Source organism: Biomphalaria glabrata, chromosome 1 (genome assembly GCF_947242115.1).
Source record: "Biomphalaria glabrata chromosome 1, xgBioGlab47.1, whole genome shotgun sequence".
In the NCBI taxonomy this organism is placed as follows: domain Eukaryota; kingdom Metazoa; phylum Mollusca; class Gastropoda; family Planorbidae; genus Biomphalaria; species Biomphalaria glabrata.
Genome location: NC_074711.1, coordinates 73,862,674 through 73,876,983, shown reverse-complemented (window position 1 = coordinate 73,876,983; position 14,310 = coordinate 73,862,674). Strand labels below are relative to the sequence as shown.

General features: G+C 39.6%; 1 protein-coding gene across 6 annotated transcripts in view; it reads right to left on the bottom strand.

Moving 5' to 3' along the window:
• Nucleotides 1-14,310, bottom strand: part of LOC106074050 (zinc finger protein 608-like) — a 75,454-nt gene that overhangs the window by 43,272 nt on the left and 17,872 nt on the right. For all 6 annotated transcript variants that reach the window (XM_056013693.1, XM_056013677.1, XM_056013686.1 and 3 more), the window contains 2 exons: nt 9,111-9,360; nt 6,479-6,566 (listed from right to left, as the gene is read on the bottom strand). In XM_056013693.1, coding sequence (XP_055869668.1) covers nt 6,479-6,566; nt 9,111-9,360 — 338 coding nt within the window. The remainder of the gene's footprint in view (nt 1-6,478; nt 6,567-9,110; nt 9,361-14,310) is intronic.

Here is a 14,310-nt window from a genome sequence, read left to right as displayed (position 1 = left end):
TACCCCGGTATTCAGGGGGTCAAAGTGATACAACAGACACAGCCGTTACGAGGCTGCCAGGTAAATGCCCCACTAGAAACGTCGATCGCTTAGTACAAGAAAGTAAAGTACCCCTTTCAGACGTTGCGATGTACAGATGATGTCAAGGTCATCTGTTTCTGTAGTCCACGGTTAACGAGGATGTCATGTGGCCAGTACAACGACACCTTATGTCAGATACCCAATCTTCGTAGCCGAGACCCCTCACTTCGTAAGCCAAGCCCTTACCCACTTATCCACCACAGTACAAATAGTCACTCTATTATGATGACAGCCAGTGCATAATGTGCACAGTACAAATAGTCACTCTATTATGATGACAGCCAGTGCCTAATGTGCATGTGGGTGACAGAAACAGGAACAAGCATATTTTCTAAAAACAAAGCTTATCTAAGGGGAAATAAACGCTCATTACTTTCATTTATCTGAAAATTACAGTTATATAAAACAAAATGTATTCATTAGTAACCTACTAAATGATTAATTAACTGGTTAATTTTTGGATTGATTCGTGTATTGTTATTGACTGAATAATTACAATTTTCAACTTGATCCGAGAATGGAAAATGGGAGAAAAAAAAACATGTCAAAACGTAATACATCCACAGCTCTCATTGCGTAGCATTTATTCCCTTATTTTGACATTTTAAAAATTAATCACCAACAATTAATAAACTAATTGGTTTATTGTTTTGATTGATTCATGTTATGGCAGGTTCAATGAATAATTGTGTAAAGTTTTAACTTGATCCGAGAATGGGAAATGGGGGGGGATGTTCAAACTTTTTACCAGACAGACAGACAGATGTGATATAAGCTTTGTAACAAAAGTATTTTTAAAATGGACATCGAGATACTTAAAAATGTAGAAAGGAAGACAGAATGTGTAAAGAAATACCTAGTTTGGTAGATGCTGACTAGTTGTTAGTTGGGTGGGAAGGGGGGCTAGAGCGAGTCAAGCCAAACAACGTTGAATGAGCAATGATTTATGCTTAAAACATTTCCGAGATAATATTACACACAAAAAAAATCCCCTATAGTTTACCATCAACATTTTTATAGTCTTATTATTGAGAATAAGAGATTCGCGATAGATTGATGTCAAATAATTATTCTAATGGCGATCAGATGATGTCCAGGCAGGAAACAGTTCCAAAATACATTCCTACTGTGCTCAGTCTTCTTCCAGACCAGAATCTCACTAAGACATCCACTTTCCATCCAGTTGTAATTCCCTGGTATTGAGATCAATGTGATATGCAAATATCTGGACAACATCTTGTCATCAGCCACTCTCCATAGAATCAGACAAGTGTAGCAGTTTTGATATAATGTCTGTCCGCGTTTCCGCGAATTCAGGAAAGCCTCTACTGCATAATGCCAAAAAATATCAACCCTTCCCCAACTGCATCTGCTCACACACAGAGCACGCACGTGACGCACTGACCCAACTCATTTCGCTAGCCTGGTTTACCCACCACCCCAGCCCACCATCATCAACCACACATCCTCTGCGTATCTTCGTTTACCAGACGGTATTCCTGTTACCAACCGAACTCTGTCAAGGGAGGGAATAAAAGGGGAGAGGAGGAGATTGTGTGCAAGAGCAAAGGACTGAAGTTATCGTACTTGTTTTAATGATTATTTACAACAGCGACCACGGCGTTTTGAACTCTGCCACCACCCCCACTCACATCTCTCCCCCCTCCCGTTATATATAGGACGTAGATCATTAAGGTGAGCATTTCGACCCTTAGTTCTTAAGTCTTGAGCCAATTTGTTTTGAGGACTGCACAAAACTATTTCAGCATGTTTTTATGGTATTTAGACTCTGCATAAACCAGACTGAAGTTGGAAAGGGAAGCTACACTAAAACTAACAAAATGTTGGCGTCGTTAACAGCCGAAGCTGATGGAGAGGGCGGAAACCGATCATTTTCATTCAAATGAAGTGATGGGCACAAGGGGAAAAAAAAGTGAGGTTATAATAAAAGAAAGGCGGGAGGGGGCGAGTAACATTCATGCCCGAGCTCTTCCTGTACAGTAATTTGAAACGTTAGCCGCGGTAGTGGAAGATTGTGATTATTTTGTTAAGAGATTTCAGAGTGTCTGCCTTGAAGGCCTGAGCACAAGAGCCAGCCAGATAGGAGGAGGGGCTCGGATTGGCAAAGGAAAGAGGAAAGAAAAGGGCTTTCGGACACCAGAATCTCATCACACACACACATATCCCAACAAACACACATTCAATCGTTATATTACCACTTCTTAACCCCCCCCCCCCCAACCACTTTTTCAATTTTCTCTCATTCTTTCATTGTATTGCTGGCCAGAGCTCAGTCCGACATTTGGCCATGTGGCGCATGTTAGTGGAAGGGGTGAGGAGAGGTGGCCGAGAAGTCAGGGAGGGAAGAGTACAAATGGTGGCTTATAACAGGGATAATAGACGCTCTGCGGCCAAGTCATTTTATCTGCTCTCATCACGAGGGGCCCACTTTATTAGTTGCACTTGGAGCAGAGAAAAGATGTCTTCTGAGTTAGTAGTTTGCCAAATGGAACATTATAAACTGACACATTCTTTCACTGTTATTCCTTCCCCCCCCCCCCCCATCTTAAATGCCTACCTCTTTTACTCTCTTGCTCTACACTTACCCCCCCCCCCCCCGGTTGCTCTGCGCATTCTAAACGTATTCAGAACTCCGGAGCCAGACCCTAAAGACTGGGAGTACAAATGGGTTTATTCATGACGATACACAGAAGTCGACTGAATGGGGGAGAGGGGGTGGGCATGACACACACACTGTGAGAGCTTATTCAATTCGATAAACAGGGGAGAGAGAGAGAGAGAGAGAGAGAGAGAGAGAGCATGAGAAAGGGGGGGGGGGCGTAAGAGAAACAGCGTGTGTGTCTCAAACATAGAATGAGAGAGAGAGAGAGAGAGAGAGAGAGAGAGGGGTGACTATGAGAACAGAGAAGATTGATAGCTGAGGTGTAGGAACTAACAACAACCAACGTGTGTGAATTGTACTGCTGTTGTCTGACTCCGCTCCTGGCAGGTGAACCGAAGGATCTCAAGGGGGTATTTCCAACCATCAACAGCTGTAGTTCTAATGGTCTAGCCCCCTCTATCCCCCCCCCCCCCCCCACACACACACAGCCCGTGCTCCCCACCATCAAGTATTCTGGTCTTAATCAATCAAATTGAACAGACTTCCATGGGACATGAATGTTTCAATTAAACCAAACAAGGCGGCGAGAGCCAAGCGGGGATCGAACTTAGTGTCGCTGACAGAAATGACGTCATCTGAGTTAAGTGATTTGAGAATACTCTCCAAAGCTAAACATTTTTTTTAACGTGACTTGGCAACATAAACTTAACCAAGGTTGAAAAGTCGGAGGAGAGATTTAAGAGAGATTTTGATTTTTTTTTTTTTGCTAACTCATGAATATTTTTATTTTTTTTTTGTAATTTTTAAAAGCGACATGGGCTATTTGCTTTATGCCTGAGAATAAAAGATCGAAAAGATCATTCACTAACTATTGCTGACTTAATTCTCTCCTTACACCACCAGCCAGGGGGTCCTACTGAGCAACACAAGCTTAACGCATTTTGAAATGCCCACAAAACAATAGTGCCACTTGAACCCACTGCTAATGGCTTCGGTCAGCTTTCACGTCTAGGGGAGCCCCCCATTTCCGAAATCCACTTTGCAAGGAGTATAAAAAAAAACACCATTGTACTCCTCCCCCAACCCTCTTTTTTTCTCTCACCCAATCCTCTTCAGCGTTTGGCAAAAAGTCGTTTACGCCCGTTCGACGCCACCACACGCACAGAAATGTGTCCCCAAGATACCGAGGTGGTAACCTGTAACATTTGTAATAGGTTAACCAGCCCCCCCCCCCCTTAGTGTTCTGCTCAGCAGTTGAAAGGAAAGTGGTTGAACGTTGGCCGTGTGTCTCGACACATTGCCTAAATTGATACCCAAAATAAATATTAAAACAAAAAGCAACATACAGTCAAGCCAAAGAATTAAAAACATGGAAAAGAAACTGGAAAAACATTTATAACAGCCCTCCACTAAGATGTATTTCAAATAATAAGCATAACAACACCAAGGGCCTAAACAAAGAAATTTGTCTCCCTTTAGCAAGTCTCGATCTTGACAGTGCAAGAGATTTCCGATTACAATAACAATATAAAAGGTTGAAATGATTGACAATTGTACACAAACATTACAAGTACATTATTTCAATAAGCAGAGAAACCTTTCTAAAGAAAAATTATTCAATAATGCTGTTGTCCAAGGAACGAATCTGGTTTTGTAAATATAGTGACAAATGGTTTCCCTTCATAATATTATCTGACGATTCATTTAAAAATATTTTCACACAAATAAATCTTCAACAGACTAGTTCTCTTGTTATGATTTGAAATGCTGACAACTTCAAAAGATTTCCCCCACCACCACACTCCCCATTCTCCCAACACGTGATCTTCTCAAAACCAAGGGGGGGGGGGGAGACACATTTTGAGAAAATTATTGGGAAGAAAAAAAAAGGGTGGTTTGGGGGGGGGGGAGTATTAAAGCAGCTGTTATCCAGTGAATATGGCGCGAGACCAGAGAACACCGGCAGATGTGTACAATGGCTTTCTCTTAGCAATGTTCTGGGCAACTCTCTTGGCTTTATCCACGTCTTCTTTTCAATCTGACAGCACCCACTCACAAGCAGCCCACCACACACGCACCCACCTCCATTATTTCTTTTTAAAAAATTCTTAAGAAGCAAGCACAACATGGAAAGACACTACACCCCCCCTTCCCCCCCCCCCTCTTTCTCTCTCTCTCTCTCTTTACCATCCGTCGCTCTAAAGATCAATGAGTTTATTTTTTTTTTTAAATGTCTACTTTCTAGGCTGATAAATAGAAGAAAAAAATAGAGAAACAGATAACGAGAGAAAAGGGGGAGGGGGGGGGGGACACAACTAAGAAGTGAGAGACGAAGGTTGATGCGCCAAGACACAGACAAGTTCTTGAGCAGCTGTATGTCATGGTCATGGCGTAATGTTAAGAAGTCAGGTATCCCTCCGCCAAAAGATAAAAAAAAAAACATCTTACCCTCCCCCCCCCCCTTTCACTAACTGATCAAAGAATTCCATTTTTTTCACCAACCACCCAACCTCTTTGTTAACTTTATTCACCACCCCCTTCCCCCCTCCATTAAACTAGCAGACTGTTTAAAATTCTCTCAGATTCAATTACACTCATTTGTTATGGTATCTGGAGAGACAGGAAGGGCAATCAAACGTAAGGGGAAGGGGGGATCTAGGCCCACGGTAGAACCGGGTTGGGAAGAGGAATGGAATAAGAGGATTTCTAATAGTAGCAAAAGGGGGGGGGGGTGAAAACAGAGGGCAGACAACTCTAAAACCAAGGCTCCACGAAGAAATGTCAAAAGCTGGTGAAAATAGCAGAGTGTGGTGCAGGGTGGTTAAACGATTGGAAGGGGAGACACCCAAACATTCTAAAACTTATCACCAAATAACACTTTCCTAGTAAGGTCAAAACATAGAAGTTGATTTGATTACCCCCTCCTCAACCCATTCCTAAGAGACACACACACACACAAATCGCCTTTTTATCGGATTGTACCCTACTCTGAACTGAACACGTAACACCAGTCAGCTACTGCAACTGTATACAGACTTAAGTAGGCATCAAGACTTAAGTAGGCATCAAGACTTACCAGTCAGATACTGCAACTGTATACAGACTTAAGTAGGCATCAAGACTTAAGTAGGCATCACGACTTACCAGTCAGATACTGCAACTGTATACAGACTTAAGTAGGCATCAAGACTTAAGTAGGCATCAAGACTTAAGTAGGCATCACGACTTACCAGTCAGATACTGCAACTGTATACAGACTTAAGTAGGCATCAAGACTTAAGTAGGCATCAAGACTTAAGTAGGCATCACGACTTACCAGTCAGATACTGCAACTGTATACAGACTTAAGTAGGCATCAAGACTTAAGTAGGCATCAAGACTTACCAGTCAGATACTGCAACTGTATACAGACTTAAGTAGGCATCAAGACTTAAGTAGGCATCAAGACTTAACAAAATATAAGGTCGGGGTGGGAACGAGAGAGAACATTGCCAGAGAGGTTTGCAATGGAAAAATAACGCAATTGTAGGGGAGATAAATGGGAGGAGTGTGCGGTGCGGGGTAGGGAGAGTTGTCAACCCATGACATTATTTCACAGAATTAATCCGAGCAATGCCATCATCAACTCATTTTTTTTTTTAAATGTTAACACTCTTAAGGTCATCGCGACATGAAGATGAGATCTGTTTTGTTTGCTTGTTTTCGCTGCTGCTTCAAAGCTAAGTGGAACAAATATGATGTGAACTGGTCTAGGGAGTGAATAAAACAACTTACCTAGGGGGAGCCCAAGCATATCTCGTGGCGTCCATAAGGGTGCCGACATACGTTTTACCTCGCCACGTCACATTCACCACCAAGAGCCCTAAGACAAAAAAAAAAGAACACAGCTTTATTATGATATACTCAAGTCTTTGCCCACACACATAATCAATGTTTCTGTCTCCAATGTTCGTAGACAGCGTCTTGACATACTGCCTCGAGTTATTGTCTTAGTTTTCTTTATTGGATTTAGTTAGTAGCGCCTTCATGGGAGTTTTACAATTATAATATAACAAAATCTTGTTCTTTTTCACGTCTTATTGACTTTGAAAGTTTCTGTGCTTGAAATATAATTTTATAATATGTTAGTCATTCTTAAGGAGGAAAAAAAAACTATTAAAATCATTAGTAGAAAATATAAATTTTAACAAAATTCATCTGAGCAATTCCATAGAAATATTCTACTTGAACTTGTAATTAGATACATTTCTAACCATAGTTGAGACTTTGGGGAAAGAGGAACATTAAAGAAACACTGACATCGAAACGAACAACCAGTCTATCAGTCAAACACTTGAGTCAAACATATCTTCTCCTTCCCCTTGTTTATGTCACTATTTAATTCATGTCCACAGAAACTTAAAAAAAACAAAACAACAAACACGTGATTATGTAATGGCTGTGTGTTTTGGAGAAAATCAGAAAGCATAAAATAGAAAGGAAAACAAAAGAAGACAATGTTATCTGATAAACCGAGTGTGTGTGTGTGGTTTGTGTAATACCAAGTTTAGGTTATTGTTATGTATCATCTTGAAAATAAAACAACCATATACCCGGTCATATATTAAGTTATAAACTATTCTATTTTAAATTTATACATACATTTTTAAAGCTTTGAACTGACGTAATAAAAAGAAGCCCTCATTATATTACTAAACCTGTCCTCCCCCCCCCCACACACACACACCAACAGGAAATGACCCTCTCAATTCCCCACCCACCCCCATCCCCTTTTGTTTAATGCTGCTGATATATACTTCCAAGGTTATTCCAGACATTCAATACCAATTATACTCCTGACATATGGTAATAGAATACCCCAGTGGGTTAGTTAGCGGATGCTGCACACTGTACCAGTTATGAATCAAATGATTTATGGCGATTGCTGGAAAGGAAAAAGAAAGGGGGGGGGGGGTGGAAGCTTCAAAGAAGCAAAGCAGAGACAACGTAAAAAAAAAAGGGGGGGGGGAGAGGCATGAGAGTGTTGGTGATACAAAATGTGAGTACTGCATTTAAATTTTTACAGTCAGATATTTTTTTTTTTAAATTAGATCTCGATCTACGTCTAACCGATAGAAACCTAAAAAGCGCACGGTCAAGTTTGCTCACTTCTGCGAGATCTAGAGTTACATCACCTCAATGTCTACGCTTGAAGTATGTGATGACTTGATAAAGTAACTATTGTCTGATGGTCACTTCATGGAAACATTTTGTTCTGATAACTTGCTGACCACTCTGGAAGCCTATTTATGGATCTTGAGGATGTCTTGTCAGGGCCGGATTTAAGTATGTGGATTTTTTTGTGGAGGCCCCTACACTCTTTCAAAAGCTTTAATAAAGATACACCAATGAATACAAATACTTATATCTGAAAGCATGCTATAGTTTAGAAGAAACAAATAGAGTACTTTTAAATTTAATCTTGCTTTTATTTTTTAGAAAATATTTGATATGTATATTTTGAGTTTGTGGAGGGTAAGGCCCTTGGTAGAAGCACTGTCGTAAATCCGGAGCTGTACCGGTATTTACATATTCCGAGCATGCTACAAGTGGACATTTCTTTATCACGACACTGTTGCCACCCTACGTAAGATTTAAAGTGTCAGCGTTAAAAATGAAAAAAAACAACAACAAAACTTTATAAGTTTCTGACCCGTCGAAATTCCGATATACCGGTATTCTTCTTCTTTTGTGGAGGCCACTTTCTTCACCTTGTAATCGTGAGTTATCAGAACCCAGTCTCAATATATGTATACACTTTTTATAGGCTCCAATCTACTGTTAGAAAAACAGCAGGGTTAAGAACTTTGCAAAAGACAATTTGAGCATTTCAAGTCTTCAATCGGAGTTTCATGATTAGTAGAAAGGAAAAAAAAAATCCTAGATCTTCCTTCATTTTCTAAATCTTTCTTCAACCCTTTCCATTTTCCTTCAATCCTTTGCTAAATCTTCCTTCAATGCGTTCCTTCATTTTTACCACTCCAGAAAGCAGCCTACTTTTGATGATTACATACAAAAAAAAACAAAAAAAACGATCATATTCCAGATCTATTCTTAGTTCTTTTCACCGAGAAAAAGTTTGTCAGTTGTTAGCATACACCCTACGCATGTTAAAGTGCCAAATGTAGTTGCACCCACAAAACTCGTTTGCCATGCCAGTAGCGCTGTTTAGCCCAAGACGTTGAATTACCATTTAAATAGCCTGCCTATCATAGGTTTTAGTCAATGGGTTTGCTATCACGTGACTAGCATAATGATCACAGACATCGGACAAGGTTAGAGGGCGGGAACGTGTAGAGTGGACTTACCCCCCCCCCTTTTTTTGTTTTTCCTTTACACACACACACACACACAACGAAAGGCTTACCATTATCTGTCTCCTTCCACACAATCCCTTCTAAGCCCACGCTGGTTCCGGGCTCACATGGCCCTAGACATTCGGGCTCCGTGACGATGCCCACGCTGCAGGCGTCCACGGCGACGCTGCGCTTTTGACAGGGAGACGCCTGGTGGCACTGCTGCTGCTGCTGAGAAGATGGCGGCGAGTACAGCATGACCGTTGGTGGAGGGGCCGTCTGCTGCGGTTGAGGTGATATCGCAGTCTCAATGCAGTCAGCCTGTACAAATAGATAGTAATTAATAATAATAAACACAAGTTAATGTTATTATTTCTTTTACCTCCTAGGTGCTCACTAAGAACTGGTTTTGACAGATTAGCAACCCGACCACCACAAGTCGCGAAAAAACGCAATATTTTATTTTCGGCCTTTCCCCCAGAAGGCCGCAGTTTATATGTCAAGCACTTTTTTAAAATATCTCACAAATTCCGTATTTGTAAAGCAAACTCGTTCTTTTTCTCTAAGGCAACTTTTTTATTTTTAAATATCCCTTAAACGTCTTTGTCGCTTCCTTTTAAATAGATTTAAAAACTAATCCTAATAGCATCAAGAAGATAGATCTAGAGCAGGGGTTCTCAACCTGTGGGTCGCGACCCCCTTGGGAGGGTCGATTGACGATTTGCCAGGGGTCGCCTAATACCATCGAAAATATGGATTGTTTTTGTCAATTCTTCTATTGCTCTGTGTGTGGGGGTGAGTGGGGGCAGATTGGGGGGGATTGTAAAAAGGGGTCACCGAACTTAAAAGGTTGAGAACCGCTGATCTAGAGTCTTTTTTTTTTTTTACAGAAAGCAAAAAAAAAAAAAAACTTTGTAGAACTGCCGGTTCTCTACATTCAAATAAATTACATTTAATAAAACCAAATTGATATTTCCTTTTATTTAGAGGTCACCATGCCAAAATAAATGTCATATGAGGAATGGGGCATTCAATATTGGGGTCTTCGAAAACTGACTTTTTTTTTTCTTGAAGGCCATGAAACTGTGAAGGTCTAAAGAAATATTGGAGGTGTCTAATATCGTGCATTGCTTCTTGCCTTAAGATCAAAGAACGGGGGTTGGGTGGGGTGGGGATACAAAATGCAAACTATAAAGGTGTTACACAAAGAATTAAAAAAACTGTAAAGTGTGTTCGTAGGGTAATTCACTCGCAGAATGCTGAAAATACGGTCGAAAAGCAAACAGAGGCTATATTAAATATTGAATTGAGAAGCCAATTGTACGTAGGACTAAGACTAACATTTTTGTTGTGGGCAGGAGGACTGGGGGAGTGAGAATGGAAACGGATAAGTGAAAGTGATACTAGATTTCACGGGCCAAAAGCATGCGTACTTCTTGAGAAAAAAAAAAGGGGGAAGGGGGGGACTTACGAAGTGGGTCGTTCCAAATCAAGTTAAAAGTCTATGTCGGAGAACATTATGATGCGTAGAGGTTCCAGAGAGAGAGAGAGAGAGAGAGAAGGAAGGAAAGAGAACGGGCTGTTTACTTCCAGTATTACATCCAATAATTCACGGGCCCCTTTTAATGAATTTTAAAAAAGGAGGGGATTTTAGGCCATAATAAACAATATAAATTTAAGTAATAAATCAACGGGCGTGGCCGGTGTGTAATGTATATAATAGATAAAAAGTTATTGTTTTTTTTTAATTGAAAATTATTTTTAAAACATAAAGTCTCGTGAAGTGTAATAAAAAGAGAATCGAAAGTCAAATGTAGAATCACATGAACTTCTTTGAATCGCTACACCGGCGTACAGCTGGATCAACTATATACAAACTTAGAACAAACTGAAGAGTAACCATTTGGTCAGCAATTAAAGTACGCCTAATAAATCCAGTGTGTGGCTTTCGCCTTTGTAATTCTAGAGGCTAGATCTATTGCTACATATTAAATGTCACCAGATAGTAACACGTAGCACCCATGCTGGAGCTGCCCCTTCTTCGATACAGTACCATTTGGTAAAAGTCTTTATTCTTTTAAGTAATCTAGTTTGTAATCAATGTTTTAATATGACTTTACACTATATGAATATACATGTCTGTAAAACGTTTCTTTTTTTGAACGAGACCAATGACTTAATGGGCTTACGTGTTAATGACTTATAATATCAACGGACAAAAAATTATACAATTGGTGAGACATTGTCGATGATGAAGATCAAGAGTTTCAAGATCTTTAAACTATGCTAGATCTTGAATCGAAGTCACGTGGTACAAATATGCTCAAATCTTTAAACTATGCTAAATCTTGAACTAAGTCACGTGGGAAAACTAAGCAAGGTCTTAAAACAAAGAGAGCTGGGCATTTATGATGTGTGTGATTCATTGTGGTAGGAAGCGTTACTTATTTAAACATAGACACATTTAAAAGTATCCAATAACCCAGCAAGATGACTAGCTCCAGTAACAGTGGGTACAGATGACCTGTAGACATCGCACCCACACATGTGCCTAATGTTGCTAGATGGCCGCTGACTGGACAGTAACGGTGAATGTGTGTTGGGTGGTGGGGGGAGGGAGGGAGGTAAAAAAAAAATAAATTGTTGCAACAGATTTGAGCAGAGCAATCTAATGATGCCACAACAAAACTATTCATCACCTGCAAACCGATCGGTCACTACCAGCACAGACATGAAAGTGACAAACGTTGTTCATAGCTCAGAATTTGGGGCAATGTGTCACACTAACACAGAATTTAGGGCAATGTGTCACACTAACACAGAATTTAGGGCAATGTGTCACACTAACACAGAATTTAGGGCATTGTGTCACACTAACACAGAATTGAGGGCAATGTGTCACACTAACACAGAATTTAGGGCAATGTGTCACACTAACACAGAATTGATGGCAATGTGTCACACTAACACAGAATTTAGGGCAATGTGTCACACTAACACAGAATTGAGGGCAATGTGTCACACTAACACAGAATTTAGTGAAGAAATGTATGCAGAGTGCCAAATTCCACTGATCAATATCAAAAGCAAACACTTGAATACACCTTCAGAGAAGGCCAGCAGGGAGAGGGAGAACAGTAAAGGGGGTGGGGGAACGATGGAGAGAGGTCACAAAGGGTTTAGCAGGATGACTACCAATAATAGTTTAATCCCTGACGTCAATTTGCAATCAGTGTGCCTTTCAACGTTCATAAGCCTCTACACGCCAACCTTGTTAGAGCAGTCCCGCGTGACACGACGGCAATTCTGTCACTTGGCCAGCATTACACGTTTAGTAGAAACCAGCATTACACGTTTAGTAGAAAGGCAACAGAAATCTTGTGATAAGCTTATATGTCACACTATATTCAACAATACTGTGCATGCATCAACATCGAGTTAGAGATTGTCTATTCTGTGAATGCCTCAGTTTGTTTTAAAACGAACAGCAGTCGCCGATACTGTCCACAGACAGCTGAAAATCACTTCTTTTTGTTTGTTGTAGAGCAAAGTGTAAGGACGCTTTTAAATAAGAGTCGGCATTAAAACAAAGAACAACATTATAAACATTATGAAATATGTGCTCAAGTCTAATAGTAATGGACATCTTTTGTCAAAGCCATATAAAGGGTATCATGTCATGCCTTTTTCTTTAATGATCATAAAAATACTCCGGGTTATCTTTATAGTTTTGAGCTTTACTTTTTTAGTGCACTTTGGTCTATTGCTTTTTTTTACAGCTTCAAAATCGCCAAAAAGAAACCATATCCCAAGTGACAAGAAAAGTTTACGCAAAGTTATGAGTTCAACCGTGTAGTTCCCTTTTCGTGACTAAACACTAATAACACGTTGTATCGATGGAAATCATGAATTGATGTTTTGGTGGAAGAAAACTATTGGTCCATCCCATATGCTCCCTCCGCACTGTGTTGACTTTGGCTTACACTGAAATACGTTTTGAGTGTCCTCCATGCTATGGCCAGCTGTGAGGAGGGCTACGTTAAAATAGAGATCGAACGTTTGTCACCAATGTATACTCTAAACAGGGCCGGTCTTAGGCCACTTCAACCTATGCGGCCGCAGTGGGCCCCGCGCTATTCTAGGTGTAAATTATTAAATTAAACCATTTTTACTTCTCATTAAAAGCTTCCTGGAATTCTCATGAAATTGCAAAATATGCGAAAAAGTCATGAAAATCTGAAATTATTAAAATCTTCAGATAATTGATGCAAATCTCCTTAAAAATAGACAAAATTGTCAATTCGGGGTGTCATTCAATATGGACATTAACGCCAATCCTACCAGCAATTACAAAAAAAAAAAAAAGTCATTGTCAACATTCATCTAATAATTTTAACAAAACAAAAATAATAGTCACTGGCATTTGACTATAGATCTAAATCTATCTCGACCTCTTAAAAAAAAAAAAGCGATAGTTTGCTAGTCGATAGTAAATCTACAAGGAAGATCTGAATGTTTATCAGGTTTTTGTTGGAAAACTACTATCTACTATAGATGGCTCGTAAAGTTAATTTGACAATGATTTTGTATTTAGTAAAAAGTGAATAAAATTCAAAGACGAATTTATTTTCTAAAAAAAAATCTTAATTTTCTCTTATTATCCTTATCACAACCCAAAAAGGGCCCCGCGCAATCCGTTTCCACAGGGCCCCGCAATCTGTAGGACCGGCCCTGACTGTAAAGATTAATGGCATCAAGAAAAAAATCCAATAATAGAGCCATGCGATTTGTCACAAATGAATACAATAAACTATTAACAATGAATACAATTAACTAAAGCAACACCGTAAGTTATAAAGTCATTAAACGTAAAGAGACGCCAGGATGAAAAACTACCAAGTCATAATACTAAAGACATAACTTACAAATAAATATAAACATAACAAAATAAATATAGTCTAAAGGACTCAAGGATTACACATTTCTTATTCCATAATCTACCAGGATAAATTCATACAAATACTCTTTTCCCACAGTACCATTAGACCATTTGATAATAGAATGTGTAGCTTGATTCAGTTAACCAGTTATCATCAACAACTCAACACATGGAGACAGTAGGTAAAAAAACTATTAGTTGTTGTTAGTGGAACGTCTGTGATTCATAAGATAAATTAAAGACCTATCTAGATATAGCAAAAGATTATATTTAGTTGTATAACTACATACATAAGTGACATAAGCACGCAAGAAGGGAGTTGGATCACTCAT